The sequence below is a fragment of the Camelus bactrianus genome, chromosome 9 (assembly GCF_048773025.1).
Source record: "Camelus bactrianus isolate YW-2024 breed Bactrian camel chromosome 9, ASM4877302v1, whole genome shotgun sequence".
NCBI classification, from domain to species: Eukaryota; Metazoa; Chordata; class Mammalia; order Artiodactyla; family Camelidae; genus Camelus; species Camelus bactrianus.
In genome coordinates, this window is record NC_133547.1 from 17,177,295 (window position 1) to 17,196,546 (window position 19,252).

The window sequence follows — 19,252 nt, forward strand, 5'->3', positions numbered from 1 at the left end:
TAGTTAATGTCAACAGTTATCTTAAAATTAAGTTCAATCCAGTAGACATCTATCAGATATCCACCCAGTCCCAGAGGCACACCCATCAAGTAGAGTGATTGTGTCGGGATCCCCGAGAAGGCGCATGACTGTTACAATATCCATGCCTCCCAAATTGATTCACAGAATCAATGCAGTTGTCATTAAAATTCCAGCAATGTTTTTGAAGAAACTGATAAGCCTATTTTAAAATGAATATGGAGATGCGGTAGATTCAAAATAGCCGAAACAATCACAAAGAAGAGCAGAGGTGGAGGACTTATGTACCACTTCCCAAGACTCACTACCCGCTACTGTACTTAAGAACGTGTAGTGCTGGTGAGAGAACAGACGAACAGACCAGTGTAACAGAGAGAGTCCACAAACGGACGTGTACTGTCATCTGGTTACGTCAAAGGCACCAACTCAGTTTGAACACAATGATGTTTTAAATACAGAATGCTGGAGCACAAGATTATTCATATAGAAAAAAGTAAACCTTGCCCCACATCAAACACTGTATACAAACATTAAGTCAAAATAGATTATATGTATAATCTAAATGTAAAATGCAAATGTAAAATGTAAATAGCTAAATGTAAAAGCTAACTCGATAAAGCTTCTAGAAGAAAATACAGAAGAATGTCTTCATGACCTGGAGATAGACAAGGATGCTTGGAAACAGCAACCATAAAACACGTCATCAAAATTAAAAACGTCTGTTCAGTGAAAGACTCTTAATAGAGTAAAAAGGCAAACCACGGGCTGGGAGAAGATATTCTCAACGCAGTTATATCTAGAATAGACAAATCACTCCTACAAACCAAGACACAACCCATTTTAAAAATGGGCAGAAGACCTGAACAGGCACTTCACAAAAAGAGGATGGTCAAGTGTCCCACGATCATATAAAAAGACATACAGCATCATTAATCATCAGGGAAACACAAATGAAAACCACGACGGCTTACTCCCACACTGTCATGAATACTGAGTGTTGGTGAGGATACGGAGCCATTCAAACTCTCTCACGCACTACTGAGGGGTCGTGAAGTGGCCAACCACCTCGGCAAAGCTAAACACACGTCTAGCCCACGACCCGGCAATCCCATTCCAAAGTAAATACCCAAGAGAAATGGGTGCGTATTTCCACAAAAAGCCACGTACAAGAACCCACAGCAGCTTTGTACATAACACACCTCACAGGCCCATCAACAGGCGTGTGGATACACACCTTGTGACATACTCACACAATGGAATTCTGAGCCACAAGATAAATAAATAAAACACCAATATGTGCAACAACATAGATGAACGCCACAGACAGTAGGTTGAATGTACTGCAACTGCATTTATAGAAAGTTCAAAAACAAGCAAAATTAGTCCATGTTGATAGACATCATGAGGGTGGTTACTTCTGGAGGAAGGGAAAATTGGGAAGGGCAGGAGGGGTCTCTGAGGGGCTCCCGCAGAGCCCGGTGGAGGTTTACACGGCTGCATACGTATGGAACAAGCACCAAGCTGTCAATTTATCATCTGTGCATTTTCCTGTATGCTGTATTTCAATTAAAAAAAAAAGATGACTTGGGAGGGAGGGTACAGCTCAATGGTAGAGTGTGTGCTTAGAATGCACGAGGTCCTGGGAAACAAAAAGAAAGAAAGAGGGAGGGAGGGAAGGAAGGAGGGAGGAAGGAATAAATCTAGTTATCTCCCCCTCCAAAAAAAAAAAAAACACATTAAAAAGATTTTCAAAAGATGACTGGCTTACTTGCAAAAACCAAAAGCCTTAAGATACGGACAAAGAGGCCTTCTGGCTTTTTTATCTTCTTTGGCTTCCAGAATCCCCGCAGTAAACTCATACAGCTCTGAAGGGATCTTGGCATCTGCTCGCTCCAAGTAGTGCAGGACACCAACTGCGTGGCATGCGTTTCTCTCCGTCAGCAGCAAGACAGATTTGGTTTTTTTATCTCCCTGTTCTGCAGGAGAACCCTTAAAAACGGGGGTAAATAAAGGAAATGGATCATCCATCCCACTCTAAACAATGAAACTTTGTGGACTCTGAATTTGTCACGACATGGAAAATGACAATGGAATGTTAAAAGGTAGTAAAAATCAATCAAACCTGTTCCGTTAAACTCTGAAAATGATCGGACATGCAATACAGGCGTCCACCAAAAATTCTGGGCGAGGAAGGAAAGCTGAAGTGGATCACACAGGTGGCATCAGTGATGGCCAGAAGTGGTACACAGTCATCTGTTAAGGCTGGAGAAAAGGATTCCGACAATTTCCAACGGGGCTGGACTCTTACTTACTGCACGTGTTTTACAGAGCAATTCCAGGAGCCACATCTCAACACATTTCTTTATTGCATTTTGCTTGTTAGATGCAAAGAAACTTCTTTCCCATTTTTTTCTTTCACAAAATTCCAAAGCCCAATAGTTAAAATTCCAGAGAAAAGTGGTCCCCCTTTTTAACTTGAAAAAATGCCTCTATTACAAATTAAGGCTGTCCATGTAGTTTTCACTTATTTTACACATTTTGACTTTTATATTTCCAATATTAAGTCTAACAATCACTTAGGACAAGTTTCATCATAGGCATACATACATATGTGACAGTGGTCCTTAAGCTGGAACTCCAGGGAGCATGTCTACGCTAAGGGTTCTGCCTACTGCCCTGAGACCCGGCAGACACCTGGATCCACCTCAACGTCAGAATCTCAGTCGAGGTGAACTTTCACTTTGAAATTAACTTTACTAATAGATTCTCAATAAATCTGGGAAATGGTGAGAAATTTGGGGAGGGGATAAGTAAATGAAGACATTAATTCCTACTAGCTCAGCCTTCTCAAAATACAAGTAGAAATTAAGACACTTACCTAATACAATGTGAGAGCCATAACTTAACTTCTTCTTCCACTGTTCTAAAACACTTTTAAAATTAAAAGCCATTTCTTTATGCATCTTCAAGCAAAATATGGAACTGCTCTCTACTACCTAAAGACGAAGCCAAAGAGGCTGGTTCACACTCCGGAACACATTGCTTGGAGACAATTTTCCATCAATACTTATCAATATAAACCATTTAAAATTATCTGTGAGGGTATTACCACTAACTCTCAGACTGAGGTGATTGCAAATTTAAATAAATGTATTTTCAAAATTCTATAGTTTCAACCTAAAAACTTGCTCCAGTGAAACAAACATTATTTTGCTAAAACCATTTTCCTTCCTTTTACAATAACGGGTACATACATATATGTACACATATATATGCCTGCATGTATGCACGCTTACCTACACAGGTGTCTGCAGGCATATGTACGTGTATACACCACATTTATGGCACCACTGTCAAGAGTGGCTTTTCCAGTACACCTGCTAGTTTATTACTGCGGAAAGTTGGATGCACAACCGTGCCTTTTATTTTGTATCTGGCCTCGTTTCTCCGTGCTAGTATTAATTTATACACAATTAGATTAAATACACCTTTAACCAATTCATTTGGCTTTTCTGGCTACATGATGATCTATTTTAGTGTTACTGTCTCTATTTTCTTAAACAGAAGTACGGTACAGAAGATGTTGCCACTTCTTCATGAATCGACTTCTCTTAATGCTCCAGCAGGACAAGGTATAAAGCACTGTTCCCCTAGGGGACCGCTCTCCTGGATGCGGAGGCTGGCCCCACCCACCCACCTGGTCCCTCCTCTCAGCCAGGCCCCCTGCTGTCCCTTGTCACTGCCACCACTACTCTGTGCCACAGCCCGTTCTGATGGTTGCTGAACTCATAAAAGTTTATTTCCCTGTCAAATATTTAACTACCCTGGTAACTCTCTAATGATAAGATTCCACATAGTTTAAACAAACAATAAGAATGTTTACTGTGTGGAAGGGCTCACCTTACACACTACTTCTGTTTCAGCTACAGAACAGGTGAAGATCAAGGTCTTTTGTGCCTGACTTGGAATGAAATCAAGAGTTTGGAGCAAAGTAGAGGTTTTTTCGCATTCCAGGCAAAGGTGTACTACCTGGTAATAAAATGTAGTCACAGTGTGATTTTTTAAAAATGTTCAATGTGCCCCAGTTTTACTTTTCATAGGTAAGTCATAATTTTAATAGAAGATAAGGTACAGGAAACCGATATAAATACACAATTACGTTTCTGCGTATGAAATTAACACTATATCCTTTTAATATGAGGCCATGAACAAAGGTCACGGGCTCGTGTTCCTCAGCCCCCGCCGCCCATGCCCACGCCCAGCACCTGCTGCACATCGCCGTAGAGGGCAGCCTCCTCCATGGCCGTGATCACGACGTAGGGGTCATTCATGAACTCTCTGATTAACTGCTCTGTATGTCGATCCCAGTGAACTCCAACTGCAACAATCTGATGTGGAGCAGATTCCCTTTCTTCAATGTCAATATTTTTTTTGAAGTTATCTAATATAGCAAACATCTGAAAAATTAGTACAATTAATTTCATTTTTATTTCAAAGGAGACTAGTAATCAGTTGGACAGAACATAAAAGGTAAAGAATGTATGGTTTCTGTTCTCAGAATGGGGAAGGAAGGCCTTTAAACATAAAGGCAAAGAAAAAAACTAAAAAGGAAAAAATGTTAAGTACAGACAAAATGAAAACAAACAACATCTGGGTAAGTATGTGTAACACAGATAACAAAGGATTAACATCCTTATCTAAAAACTTCTACAAACCAATGAGAAAAAGACGATCCCAGAGAAAGAAAATCAGCCAGGGAAATGAACGAACAGCTCACAAAGGAACGGGCACAAGCAGACAGTATGAGTTAACGCTCAGTTCAACAAAGTAATCAAGGAAACAGAGATTAAGCAAATCAGATGCCACGTTTAAATCCTAGCCTGGAAAAGAAAGCTGGACTAAGGTCCCCTACTACCAGGGGTGCTCAGAGGGTGGCCTGGCAGCCCATGGCTTAAGGGAGTGCCCATCGGTCTATGCTTTCAGAAAGGCCACTGCACAAGGCACTGGTTCCAGATATTACTTTTGCAAATAAGAACTGAGACTTTCGAGGAGCTCAGAAGCTCTGCACAGGCCCACACGGTCAGTAAGCAACAAGGCTGGGACGTGAACCTGGGGCTATCACCGCTCCCAAATGAATGCTGTGGGCCATCATGTTACACTGCTTCCAACAAATGCCTTAGAAGAATTCATAGCCGTTGATCCATTGATCCCCTTCCTAGGAATTTATTCTAAGAAAAACATGTACAAAAAAGATGTGTTTCTTCAGACACACACATATACACACAAATGATGCTAAATGTCCAAATATAAGACAATTATAAAATAAATTATGCTATGCCCAAAGGATTCACTACTATGGCTGGTAACAATCGTGCTGGAGAACCATTAGTAGCAACACTCAAAATGCTATTTACTGAAAAATGCAAGTTGCAAACTAACACATAAAATAAGTTCCTGACATTATTAATTATATGTATCAACAGACACAAGAATTACAAAAAAAAATTCTAAAATAGTAACAGTGAAAATAAAACAAAATAGTAACAGTGTAAGATTATGGATGACGGGGGTTTTTCAAGTGGTGTTCTCGATTTCTCAAATTTTCTAAAATAAAAATGATTGCTTCCATAACCAGAAAAATATTAAGAATTTTAGAAAATCTTCCTAGGAAAAGAATTTTTGCTCTTCAAAGAGAACTTTAACGTTGGGAAGAAAATTCAGATAAATGTTCTTTCTTCTTAATTATAGAAGTTAAAGGGAAAAAATTTTCAGATTAACCGGCTTCTTCCCAACTCGACAAATTTCCTACTTCCTAAAAGCAGCGAAGATTTTAGTTATGCATATATCTGAGTGGTAACAACATCTCAGTGAATGCCATACTCACTTGCTCGTTGGCTTCAGAGAACAGTACTTCCACCTCATCCAAAACGAGGTGACAGAGTCTAAGGAATAACAAGCTTTGATACTGGAGAAGCCTCAGGAGGCTGTGGGGTGTAGTAATAATCACATCGCCTACATTTGAAAAGAAAAAGCAATTAACATTTTAGGTTTCCCACAGGTTTTCCTAACATTGCCTTTGCTAAGGTTCCGCAGACTTTCTAGAAATGCTTTCTAACGAAATAAAAACCTGTTTTTATTGCTTGGGTGGGTGAGACAGGAGGCCTGCCCGGGCTAACCCTGTCACTGTCTGATTGAACACCTGGGCTCCCACAAGACTTTCAGGTTCTGAAAGGCAGGGGGACAGTTTTAGTCAACATCTAACAAACAGAAGGTCTGTAAATGAATAAATAGTTGATAAACGAATAGACAGTTTTTTCAGTGAAACAGATGTGAGCCAAGACCAAAGCTTCACCACCCTCAGGGATCGGGACTTGGAAAGTGAGGTCTGGACTAGTGACGGCTGGCTGATCGCACATGGGCCCCGTGTCGGCGGCAGCTCCAGGCCTGCCTGAGCGGGGCCCACGGTGTCCTCCAGGGGAAACCAAACACCCTGGAGAGAGTGCTTACACCCTCTTGGAAGCTTCAGATTTTTGGCTTCGTCTTTGTGGAGTCCGACTGTCAGCAACATAGGATGCAGCGGCCTGGAGGATGTGCTGTAGTCTCCCAGTAATGCAAAAATAAACTGGGCCTTTTTCCAGCCGGGGCATACGATGACTGCCAGAGGCTGCAAAGACACAGACATTCACGTAATTCTGGACAAAAGTTAGGAATCAAAGACAGTATATGCACAGCACGCATGAATATCTCCTCGCACGCAGGAAGCACCATGCACGTTTTTGCTAACATCACTGTCATACAGGTCAGGGAGGCTCAGCAGAATGGACATAAGCACGCTGGCTCGCATTTTGCTAGGACGAGTTTAACGACGCACAAGTATTAAGTCATTTAGTCCTTAGAGTTCCCTTATAGAGTGAGGCTGATTACCACCTCGTTTCACAGATGAGGAACCTAAAGCACAGAGAGGTGAAGTCAGTTGCTCAAGGCTGCACAGCTATGTATGGTATAGCAACAGGATTTACAGCCAGGTAATCTGGCTCCAGAGCACCTACTCCCAAGCACAAGGATGAACTAACAGCCTCCTAAAAGGGGACTTTAAAAAGGTTAACCTCTCTTCCTTAGGAGATGAGGGTTCCTACTGCACCACCTGAACCCTGCTCTCCACTATCCCACGCGTATCACCTGAAGGTGCACTGCCTGCCCAACACCTTCCTGGACACACGGCCTCAATTAACTCAAGACAAGAACGAGTCTCCTCTTTCTTTGATGCAGATCCAGGCAGCTACCAGCTTCAAGGGCTCACACCTAAATGCAGGTTGACTGCGGAGAATCAGAAAAAGCAAGATGGACACAAGGGGCAAAACCCAGACATCCCCTTCTGGCCCCGCCAGGGTTCTACCTCAGCACAAGCTGCGGCTCACCAGCAGCGTTCAGCTGCTAACTTACTGAGCAATAGAAATGAATCCATCATAACACAGCCGATGCAGATTTCCAGAGGGAACTCATTAAACTACATGGCATAATTAGAAAAATAAACCAGTATCTTTCCTAAAATGAAATTCTAAGTGTCTTTTAGTACTTCCATTTTTCACCTAATAACGAGTGGCAGAACTATCTGTATGTAGTGTATCTTTCGAGATAAGCCCGAGACAAGGGTCTCACACACGAGTTCACACGTGAGTTCACCTAGCAGCCGAAGCCCAGCAAAGCAGACGTCACTCCCCCACCACCATTTGATCCTCACACCCGGTTTCTCTCCTTTCCATCATCCTTCTCAGCTATTTTCCAATTCTTACACGTGGGAAGAATAAAGCAGGATTATAAAACAGTGTGGGGTGCTGTGAAAATAATTTATAGAGGACAAGATGGCAAAAAACTGAAATTTGAATCCCATTTCTTGTCACACTCGTCAGCTTTTAAGAACTTTTACCAGTGACTTCTCATGAGCTTAACGCTCTCATCTATCAAACACTGAAAACAATACTGTGGCCTGACCATCTTAAAGGGCTGCCATGACAATTAGATGAATCCAATCAATGAAATAATTCTATAAACTGTATATTCATCCCCCAAAAGCCAGGATTCTCCTGTCCCAGCCGATGGCCCATAACTAGGGGCTCTCGACAAGAACCAGTCACTGTGTTAAGAGTTTCTCATAGGACAATTTCTGCCCTGCCAGTTTTAATGTAACGTATGCTTTACCAAAGGTTAGGTGTCAAGATATAAAGTAAAAATGTAATCCATTTTATTGCAAAACAAAATTGTCTTCAACTTACTCCGTTTCTGCTTGGTAGTGACTTGTAGCAGGCCCCAGTTTGCAAAATTGTAAGCAATGGTGGAAGGTACAACAGAGGATCATTTCCACAATGAGAAACGACCACCACATCACAGCCACGTGCTATGGGAGGCCAAGAGTAAGACTCAGTGTGGCTGGGTCCCGGAAACTTATTCCTTTGAAGAGCCTATAAAACAGCAATCACAACCAAAACCACAATAAAGCACAGAAAACCAACAAACGCCTGCTCAGCGTTCACTTGACCCCAGTGATGAGTACACACTGCTCAATCTGGTATTTCCCAAGACCTAACTTAAGTCCCCCTGAATCTTTTCTAGCACCGGACTCCTGCTCAAAGGCTCTTGCTTTTCTGGGCTTCAAACTTAAAGGATCTAACAAGCAGCCTGTTGATGGACCAGGTGCTTAAAGCTCACCAGAGCAAGGATGCGGCTTCTCCTCTTTCTTCTGATAATCCGCTGATGCATCAGCTCCACTCATAAAGCTTTTTAAAAACCTGCCTTCGCTTGCTTATTTTTCTGTGTAATTTGTCACCGAAACCTCCCAAATGTTCCACAGAGGAGAGCTGTCCATCCTCACTAGCTTCCAAAGGGCTGGAGCCGTCAGCACCGTTCTCTCTGGGGAGGCCCTGGACCCAGCTGCCATCCTGGGATCCTCCTTCATCACCCTTTTCTCTGCAACTTTCTCGGTTGACTTCCTTGGTTTGGTGGAGAACAAGTTTTGGCAGCTTCTTGACAAAAGGGTACAGAGGGAAAAAAAAAAAAAAAAACTGAGACTAGAGCATGTCTGAAAATGTTTCCGCTCTACCCTCACACGTCACTGATGGTCTGAGTTTAGACCTCTATGTTGAAAATAACTTATCACCAGAATTTCGGAGCCAGGGTTTCTCTGAAAAACTGTGGAGAAGCTTGAAGTCATTCTGATTCCTGACCCTGCTGCGGGACCAGTTTCTTCTTCCTGGAAGCTTTCATGCTCCCAGAATCCCAAGTTTTAGATGCTTCACAGCAACACGTCTATTCGCTCGTGCTCCTTCCTCCGTTGTGCTGGATCTGCGGTCGGCAAACTTCTAATTTTACAAAGTCATATCCACTAAGTCTAGGAAGTGTTCATGTGTTATTCTTCTCAGAATTTTCTGCCCTCTTTCGTTGTTCTTTCTGGAAATCCCATTGAGACGTGAGACCTCAAACTGACCCTCAAATTCTCTCCCCCACCCCATTTCCATCTCTTTGTCTTTTTGTTCTACTTTCTGATAGTTAGCTTCTATCTTACCTCTCACATCTTATGTTTTTTTATTCCTATAGCATTTTGAATTTCTAACAACCCTTTTTCTGGCTGTTCCTTTTTTACAGGACCTTGTTATTATTGCTAAATCCACGCAGTATCTTCTCTTATCTCTGAGGATATTTGTTTTCTTTTGCTCCTTACATTGTTTCTTTCAGAGTTTGTTCTGGTCTTTGCTTTGTTTTGTTTTTAAGGGAAAGGTTTTCTTCCAGTGTGCAACAATCCCAGATGTCTGTTCACATTGAGGAGGACCCTAAAAAGCGGTCTAGATCTGCAGGCAGAGCAAAGCTCGCCACCACGTGGGAGTCACATCACTGCAGGAAAACAGGCGGCAAGCAGGCATTTTTATTTGCTGGGAGGATTCAAAACAGCATCACCTGAACGTCATCCTCCAGGGCCATTCAGTTTCTCCGAACAGAGCCCCCAGCCCCCCTTCTGAGAACCTGGCTGTGGATGTGCAGGAAGCAGGCTGAACAAGTTCACGCCCTTCCGCACATCACTCCTCCCTCAATGTGGTCAGCCATCTCGGATGCCTGTTTCCATCTTCTAAGAGCCTGCAGGAATTTCCTGTCCACTAAAGACTTTGCGCTCATTCTATTCATCCTTGTGGTTTTATTTTCCTTTATTAAAAAAAAATACTTGTTTTTATATCAAGAGGGAAGTAGATCTAAGTGAAACCACAGGGCTATAATAAAGCAATTTTGAAAAGAATGCTAAGTACACTCTAACTGCCCTGACAATTTTCTGTTCTTTCTAAGCCCCCTTCCAGAGGCACACCAGAAAACCCATTGCAGAAAAGCACTTAGGTTTCTCTGCAAAAGAATTACACACTTATATAAGAGGTTAACCTGGACTTACGAATAAATGAGGAATTAACACAAGCTTAAAAGAGAACTCCAAAAGCAAAGAAATTATACAAATGTAACCTCGGAACCGTTTATTAAAATCTTTCTACGTTAAGACAGGTCAGCACTCCTCCACGAGTCTGGTCTGAGCACCTTCACCTTTCTCAGGTCTGCAGAGAGTGGCGCCGTGTCAATGGATAAGCAGGGCTGGATCTTGTTCCGCAGCACCACCAAGGGCTGCCGGGAGCCTGACTTCAGCTTCTGTAACTAAGATCGCAGGCGTTAGACATCTCTGCCCTGCGGTGTTAGCACAGCACACCAAGAGCGATATGGAGGTTTGATACAAGAAGATACAAGAGCTTGATTCCAATGTAAAAACCTAGGTTTATATGATTATCAAAGAAACCACCAAAGCTACCAAAATGAAAGCAAGAGCATCCATCACCCAAACAGAAGAAGGGCCACGTCTCTAAAGCCATTAATTCACTAGATAATTTCCAGAAGGATGGCATCAGGAAAAGTCCTCCACGTAAGAAATTTCTCATCTAGTGGGAGGAAGATGAGGGGTTTAAAGAGTAAACAGTTTTCTCTCTTTTTTGGGGGGAGGGGGAGCTACAATACCTGCTGCAGATCAGAGATTCCATCAGCTCTCAAAGGATCAGGATTTAGAAACTGCAATAATCTGTAAAATAGTTAAAAGGGTAATTTGACTTTTGAAAAAAAAAAAAAACGGTTCATTTTAGTTCTTCCTTGACAGAGGCAAAATGAACTATCTATCCCAAGACATGGCTGCGACATTACTGCTCGATCTGTTTGGCCTTGTCTATTGCAGCACAAGGACCGTGGTGGTCTTGTCAGTCCCGTGCTGCCCCTTCCCCCTCTGAGCCCGAGCTGTGGACAGAGCATCACCAATCCCAGGACCACCTTCTCTGGACAAGGAGAAAGGCTGCATGATCACGAGGTCATCTCACGTTTCTTCAAACAAACCCATTGTCTCCTTCCTTTTCTGCTGTTTAATTCTGAACACCTTCCAGGTTTCCTGGAACCCACAGAATGATACAGCAACTGATGTCGCTTAATCAGGGAGTTCTAAGTCAAGGGTATTTAGCTGAAAGAAATGAGCTGCATGGATAATGCAAGGTCTTTTACTCCTAGGAAAATAACCTCTTGTAGTACCACAACTTTCAGGTACTAGGGGGACAGATGCCCAGGGAGGAGGATGTCAACTCTGGTGCATTAACAGCCACTCCCAGACCCATAGGCTCCATGGCAGCATTCAGAGCCCTCAGCCCTGGATATGGTGAGGAGCTCCTGCTCGGGGAGAGGATGGCACAGGGCCACAGAGTGGCTGCAAGGTTAATACCACCTCCCCAGTCATCCCAGGCCAGCTGGTGGATACAGCAGGCCTAAACCACTTATGAACTGTCTTAAACACACTGTCACTCTGTGGCTTCTGAGCAGCCGTAGTTACTTGGAATGTAAGAGTGTTTTTAGGTTGGAAGGGAAAGAAATCATAAAAACTGGTATGAAAATATTTTGTGTATTAAACAAGTATAAATTGAAGTTATCATCCTATTATTAATAACCTGTAAGTGAATACTTTGTGAATCTGGCAGGACAAAACCAAACCAAACCCCCCCACTTCCACACTGCAAATAATTAAATAGTTTCTCCAGCAGGAGGCAGACCTATTTAACATCGGAAACTGGGAAGCAAGCTAGCACCAGCCCATATAAAACCAACAGCCTCAAAAGATCAACTGTATCTAATTTGTTTCATAAAACTGCTCAGGCTACCAAGAGAAGCGGGAGGGGGAGGATGACTGTTTACAGCGGAACAAAGCTTCAAACAGGAAAATCAGTGAATGGAAAAGAAGAAGCTTCAAAGCCTACAGAAGACACTGTGTATGAATATATTTACTTACTTTATGGGAATGCAGGTTTGAAATTAATAATAAAGTCATACATAAATTCTTCCTGCTTATAATTTTATTACAATTATTTCAATAGAACATTTAGGCCAAGAAAAACCCCATACTTCACACAGCCATTCTTCTCATTGTGCTCCCTCTTCTCAGCCAGCCTCAGCGGCTTTGCAGGTGGCTTCTGATAGGAAGCACTAGAAAGAAATCAAAAACCACTTATTAAAGCCTTTAGAGCCCATTCACCCCAATCCTGAAAATATGTTTACTTTCTGGGAGAAAATTTAAGAAGTACCACTGAGGAACAAGTTGATTAACTGAAGCACATTTTGCGAGAAGTGAAGCGGAGCCCGAGTACGAAAACCGTTCTGCAGGTCCTGGTGCTGCCAAGAGGAAACAAGCCCACTACAGCCTCCCTCTACGAGCAACGCAGGACGAGGAACAAAACTACAGGGAGAGAAGTCAAAGCACGAAAGACCAGAACCGTGGAGCGTTTCCTGGCTGCCACTGTCTTCTATTCCTCGGTGTTCACCTGAGGGTGGCCCGAGTCGCAAATCTGTGTAGCGAATGTAGACTTCAAAACCCCACAGTCGCCGCCCTCAGTATCTGCAGGGGATTGGTTCCAGGAGCCCCTCGGGTACCAAAATCCGAGGATGCTCCAGTCCTTTGGTAACACAAAAGAACAGCTCTGACTCCGTATTAGATCTGTTCCTTTGGCTTTAACCCTGTGCCCTGTTTTCTAGGCTTAGTCTTGCTAGCTCTGCACCTTTTGTAAAAAGAACATTGCCTTTAGCCTGAAATATACAGGAGAGCCTATTCTCAAGGCTCTGACCATTAAGGATGTTAACACTTTTGTGCTTATATAAAGATAACAAGTTGCAGAATGGAAAATAACATTTGTTTTCTTGGAGGTTTACAGGGACACCACGATCTGACCCTCGTGGACAGCTGCAAGAACAAAGAACTCCAAGAACAAAGAATTCCTACACCAAGAAGTCTGCAACAACCAAGCACACCCCCACCCCCTTTTTAGTATAAAAGGAACCTGAATTCTGACTTGAGTAGGATGGTTCTCCAAGACAGCAGTTGGCCATCCTCTCAGTCCACTGGCTTTCCGAGTAAAGTCATTATTCCTTGCCCCAACACCTCGTCTCCCGATTTACTGGCCTGCTGTACGGCGAGCGAGTAAGTTTGGACTCCGTAACACTTTGTAAGATGGTGCAGTACAGTCGGCCCTCTGTACCCGAGGGATCTGTGTCAGTGTGGATGCATAGCCAGCGGACAGGGAGAGCTGACTGTATTTCAAGCCAGAGAACCAGGAAGAGAAGCCTTAGACCAGGGTGTAAGAAATTCTACTTTCCTCTTTCTGTCTCCTGGCCCTGCCCCCCAAGACCAGCTCTGAACTCGAGAGAAAACCTCTCCCTCCCTCTAGGGGAAGCAGGTAATGGGGACTGTATGAGAAAAATGTCCATCTTCTTCTCTGATTTCTCTGGCTGTTTTGCTCCACAAGCAGCCCCAATCACACAGAACTGCATGGCAGCTTCTCCACAAGAAACCACCTATCTGATCAGAGGAACAAGGAGAGGGAGCATCTAGAAAATGGTGAATGTGGGGAATATCAAGGGGGGAAAAAACAGCTGGAGGGGAGGGGGACCCTCTATTTCTGTTTATGACCCAACATAAACCCCTAAACCCCCTGGGGCTCAACCCAAGTCGAGCACGTGCAGGACAGACCTGAAGCAGCGTACCGAAGATGGGGAAACGGCACTGCAATCACCACCCACAGCAGGGGAGACCGAACTTGAGGTCTGAACCTTCAGGGGGTGATGACCTCCTGCTAAAACTAACAGCAAAAACAACAGAAGCAGCGCTCTCCAGAGGATTCTAACAGAAACAAGAGTCGCACACCATAATATTCAAAACATTCAGAATACAATCCAGAAGTACTTGTTCATACAAAGAACCAGAAAAACTAGATGGACTGTAGAGGGAAAAGGCAATGGACAGGTGCCAACCCCGAGATGGCTGTGAAGTGGGGATTATCCAACACCGTGAAGTAGGCATTATAACCATGCTCCGTAAGACAAGGGAAGGTGAGCACTGCTGAATGGAGCAATGAAAGCTCTCAACAAAGGAATATTAAAAAAACACATGAAAATTTCAGAACTGAAAAATAAATAAGAAATTCACTAGATGGGCTCAACAGCAGAACAGAGATGACAGAAGAGACAGATTAAAGATAAATTAGAATTATTAATCTGCAGAATAGCAAGAAAAAAAGAGGTGAAAAAGTGAACAGAACCTCAGGGACATTTGTCTCATCGGAGTCTCAAAAGGAAAGGAGAAAGAGAGGGATGCAGAAAAAATATTTGCAGAAAGACAGCTAAATGTCACGTACCAAATGTGATGAAAGACAGAAACCTACAAATGAAGAACTCCAAAGAACCCCAAGCATAAGAAACATGAGAGAACCTACAGCAAGGCATATGATATTTATGTTGCTCAAACCAGCAATAAAGAGAAATTCCTGAAAGCAGAGGAAAAAGCCATGTTGCAAACAGAGGAACAAAGCAAAAAGACAATGACAGATGTGGCACTGGGAGCAACATGAGCAGGCAACGGTGGACTGACATCTTTAAAACACAAGGGAAAAAGAACTTTCAACCTAGAATTCCATACCTGGCAAAGTTTTTTTTTTTTTTAAATGAAGCTAAAATAATTTTTCAGACATACAAAAGCTGAAAGAATCACCAGCAGACCCACATACAAGAAACAGTAAATGAAGTCCTGCAGGTAGAAGGCAAATGATACCAGATGGAAATATGGATCTACACAGAAAGTGAAAGCATTGATGGTAATAACTACATAGGTAAAAATATAAGGTATCTTTTCCTGTTATTTATTTAAGTCCCTCTAAAAGAAAGCCAACTGTTTAAATACAAATGATAATAGAGTCCCGCATTTATAACAAATGTATAAATAAAATGTATGACAACACTAGCATAAGGTCCTGGAGGGGAAAAACAGAAGCATCCTAATTTTAAGGTCTTACACTGCACGTGAAGTATGAAATAGTACACCCTTTCTGTGGTTTCGTTAATATCACTGACATGTCTTGATGAGGACAGGGTTACAGTCAAAGTCTTTGATGCTCATCTTCAAGCATGTAACAAATGATTCTCTGCTTTTTACTAACTTGTACTGCCAGCTGACCCACATTTACCTGTTCTTTACATCAAGACAACTTCATGGGACCTTACAGAAACAGCTTTGTCCGACAACATCACCGGAAGACTCTAGAACCACTACCAGCTTTTGGTCAACATGTGCTACTTAGCCAGTTGTCACAATATTTTTCTTTTAAATTAATATACGTTAAATCAAAACTCCCAGGGCCACTCTTTTTTTGAAACTGAATATTTTCCTGTCATCAATCTTACAGAACACGCTGTAAGACAATGTATTACGCTGACTTTTCACATCATACCTTGCTGCTGGTGTATCTGGATCAGCATATATGGTTATGCCTCTTTTTGACGGCCAGTACACTGAAGATTTCACATACTGTAAAAAAAAAATTGCAGAAAGCATATGCATGCTAACAAGATACATATTCTTGAGGAATCGAAATTCCATTAGAGTTAGTCTCACAGACAACCATCCCAGATAATGTTCCGGCAACACGGATACAGAGAGACAAAGAACTGGGTGATCATGCCACTGCTGTAACCACTGGGTTGTGTCTGTCCAAATAACAGGCAGCCGGCATTTCAGATAACCAGTATTTAAAACATCCTCCAATTACTTTTACCTGTCTTGTCGAAGGGACTGGAGGAACAGGTTAAAACTTGAACTATCAGAGTGTCCCATAATCTCCGATTTTTACACCCTTGTTAAAATGCGAATATATACCCAATTGTGTGGAGAGGCCAGCAGGCCAAGAACAAAGTCTTGACAAGAGGGGAGCTGGAGTTAACTCTGTTATTCTGAAAGCGATTTAACGAGCAAACTTATATTTTCGTGAATGAAATCATCGTAGCCATATGGTTCCTAGTAGATTTTAAAGGAGAATATTCTAAAATGAACATTATATGAACTTTATATTTAATGAACATTTACAAATACAACCTTATTTACATCTTTTAAAGAGATGCACTGCTGGTTCTTTTCAGGTGTTTTTTTAGGTGAACTCAGTGAATCCGCATTACATTTTATAGTTTTACCTGCAAAATAAAAAAAGTAATAAAAACTATCTTAGAAAACATTATTAACTAGAAAATAGGACAAAGAGGATTATATGAAAAAAGTACTACCATAAAAATTTTTTTAAATCTCAAACTCCCAATTCACCATAAAATCTTAATACATAAAATTAGGGAATAGGGCTTTGTATTAAACTTTACTTGAGGTGATTAAATTTTAAAATCTTATTTCAACCCTCATTATTTAAAAAAGTTGAAAAAAATTCCTTTACTGGCTTAGTAAGAATTAAACATAATTCCCAGTTTGGCAGACTCTACTTTTCAACACCCACGCTCTTCTTACAATGTGACTTTCACACGTCTCCCACTGAGAGATCGGCTCATATTCCGTTCTCAGAAACCTGGATGGAGTTATAAACAAAGAAGTGGTGCTCTGTGACTTCTAAAGCTAGACTGCAAAAACATCATATATTTATGACCTGCTCTCTTTGATGCTCACTCCTGAAACCCAGCCAGCACGCTGTGAGGAAGCCCAGGCAACCACAGGGAAAGGCACAGGTGTTTCAGATGACAGCCCCACCTGAAGTTCCAGACAAAGCCAGCATCAACTGCCAGACATGACCATCCTACAGGCTTAAATCTGACTTTTGAAAAGTGACAAGTTTTTTTAGTGAATAACATGGATAATCAAGCTGGGTAGTTACACTTGGATAAAAATTGAGGTATGACCTCAAAGAAAAGAACAACAAAAAAAGCTCAGTCCAGCTATCATTTATTAGGGAACAACATAGGCAATCCTGGAAAGGTGCTCCCTGTAAGTCTCAATTAAAGAAACACAAATTGAAATGACGGGGAATACTTTTCACCTATTAAATCACTGAAATAAATAGCTGAAGCTGCAAATGTATGATGATATTGTAAACTGGTCTAATCCTTCTTTACAGTAGTTTGGAGCCTAAGTAATTTGCACCTGTGTGACCTGGGGTCTGGAATTATGTCATCTCTTCAGGGGAGGACCTTACAGCCAAAAATACAAACCCTCATCTGGAGCCAGGAGTGCAGGCAGTAGATGAAATTCACCAACGGAAAATGTCCATACAACACGAGCTTTCAAACAGTATCTCAAGTAGTTCAGCGCAGTTGTAAATGTTTTTATTTAAAAAAAAAAAAAACAACCCACAAAGGTTTGTGAAGGGGCGGAGATTCACATTTGTGGATATGGAGATAAAAACAGGAGTCTGAAAAGAAGCCTAAAATAAAACCATTTAAAATACCCAAGAGATAAAGAAGGAATAGTATTCATGAAACAAAACAGGTAAATATGAAAAGAAAGGCAGACATAAATAAAAAGAACCAACGAGAACACTAAGCAGTAAGAAACAGCCACCATCAAATTGAAAACTCAAAAGATGAGGTAGTATTGGGCTAGAAGCAAAGAGGAAAATGGCAGTGTAACAAGTTAAAGTAAAGAAAACCTCTCAGAAATCAACTTAGAGAAATAAAAAGAAAATGCAAAAAAGCAGCTAAAAAAAATGGGTGATAGGTAACGAAATGACTTAGCTATGTCTAATAGATTCGGGAGGAGGGAGAAAAAAAAAATCTCTGAAAGCATTAACATCTAATACTTTTCAGAAACTCAAGTTAGACCTGAATTCTGTAATTGAAAAACTCCCAAGTGTTAACAGAATAAATTTTGAACCACTCACTCTTAGACACACTGTAAGGAAATGGCAGAATATCAAGAATAAAGAGAACATCTAAAAAGTCATATCAACAGAACACATCAATTACTTAACAAAAGAATAACCAACAGATTGACCGACAAGAAGAAAATGAAGTACCATCTTCAGTGTTGAAGGAAAACAACTAAGAACCTAGAATACTGTATCTATTTTAAATAGCACCATATTTTAACATACACTACCCCTTGCCCCACAGTGAAAGAACTACTAAAATATGTACTTAAGAAGAAAAATAAACCAGCAGTGCAATAATAATCCTAATTAACCAACACTTTCTTAGTGCTTATTATGTATCAAGAACTCTTCCAAATGCTTTGCATGAATTAACTAATTGAATTCTATGTGACAGGTACCAGAATTACTTTATTGACTCCTCTATGGTTCCTGTGTGGTATAATTATTTCTTCCTTTTTCAGAAGAGGAAAATGAAGCACAGAGAAGTCAAATAACTTACCTATGTTTATTCGGCTAATAAAGAGCAGATCTGGAATTCAAACCAAGTAGCTCAGTTCCAAAAAACTTAAGAACTGAATGCAAAATATTTATGTACAACAAGTTAAAACTAAAATTCTAGACAACAGTGAGAATAGAAATGGAAGGGAAGGTTTAGAAAAGAAAAGGTAAGGTTCCTGACGTAAGAAGGATAAATATTGATTACCTTGAAACTTTGTTAGAAAGTCTAAGCATATAAAAAAAATTAAGACTAAGAGGAATGAAATGTGATATATAAAAGCATCAAGGAGAACAAGGAAAAAATGCTCAATTCAAGAGGACAGGGAAAAAGGGCCCAAGAAAAATCACGGTGAACTGAAAGACAAAATGAGATGATAAAAATAAGTCCAAATACATAATCACAATAAACGTACCTTATTTGCTAAAAAACAAAATCATAGGTGGCACTTAAGAGTAAGAGAAATGGAAACTACCCTCAGATACTATTTCTCACTTGCAAA

General features: G+C 41.3%; 1 protein-coding gene across 1 annotated transcript in view; it reads right to left on the minus strand.

Annotated features, from left to right (window-relative positions):
• The window catches only part of TDRD12 (tudor domain containing 12), a 70,679-nt gene that overhangs the window by 17,727 nt on the left and 33,700 nt on the right, over positions 1–19,252 (minus strand). The window contains exons 9-21 of the mRNA XM_074370862.1: positions 16,484–16,578; positions 15,843–15,919; positions 12,472–12,552; positions 11,056–11,116; positions 10,594–10,701; positions 8,292–8,477; positions 6,526–6,682; positions 5,903–6,030; positions 4,284–4,475; positions 3,919–4,047; positions 2,897–3,014; positions 2,141–2,280; positions 1,787–2,007 (exon numbers count right to left, since the gene is read on the minus strand). Coding sequence (XP_074226963.1) covers positions 1,787–2,007; positions 2,141–2,280; positions 2,897–3,014; positions 3,919–4,047; positions 4,284–4,475; positions 5,903–6,030; positions 6,526–6,682; positions 8,292–8,477; positions 10,594–10,701; positions 11,056–11,116; positions 12,472–12,552; positions 15,843–15,919; positions 16,484–16,578 — 1,693 coding nt within the window. The remainder of the gene's footprint in view (positions 1–1,786; positions 2,008–2,140; positions 2,281–2,896; positions 3,015–3,918; positions 4,048–4,283; positions 4,476–5,902; positions 6,031–6,525; positions 6,683–8,291; positions 8,478–10,593; positions 10,702–11,055; positions 11,117–12,471; positions 12,553–15,842; positions 15,920–16,483; positions 16,579–19,252) is intronic.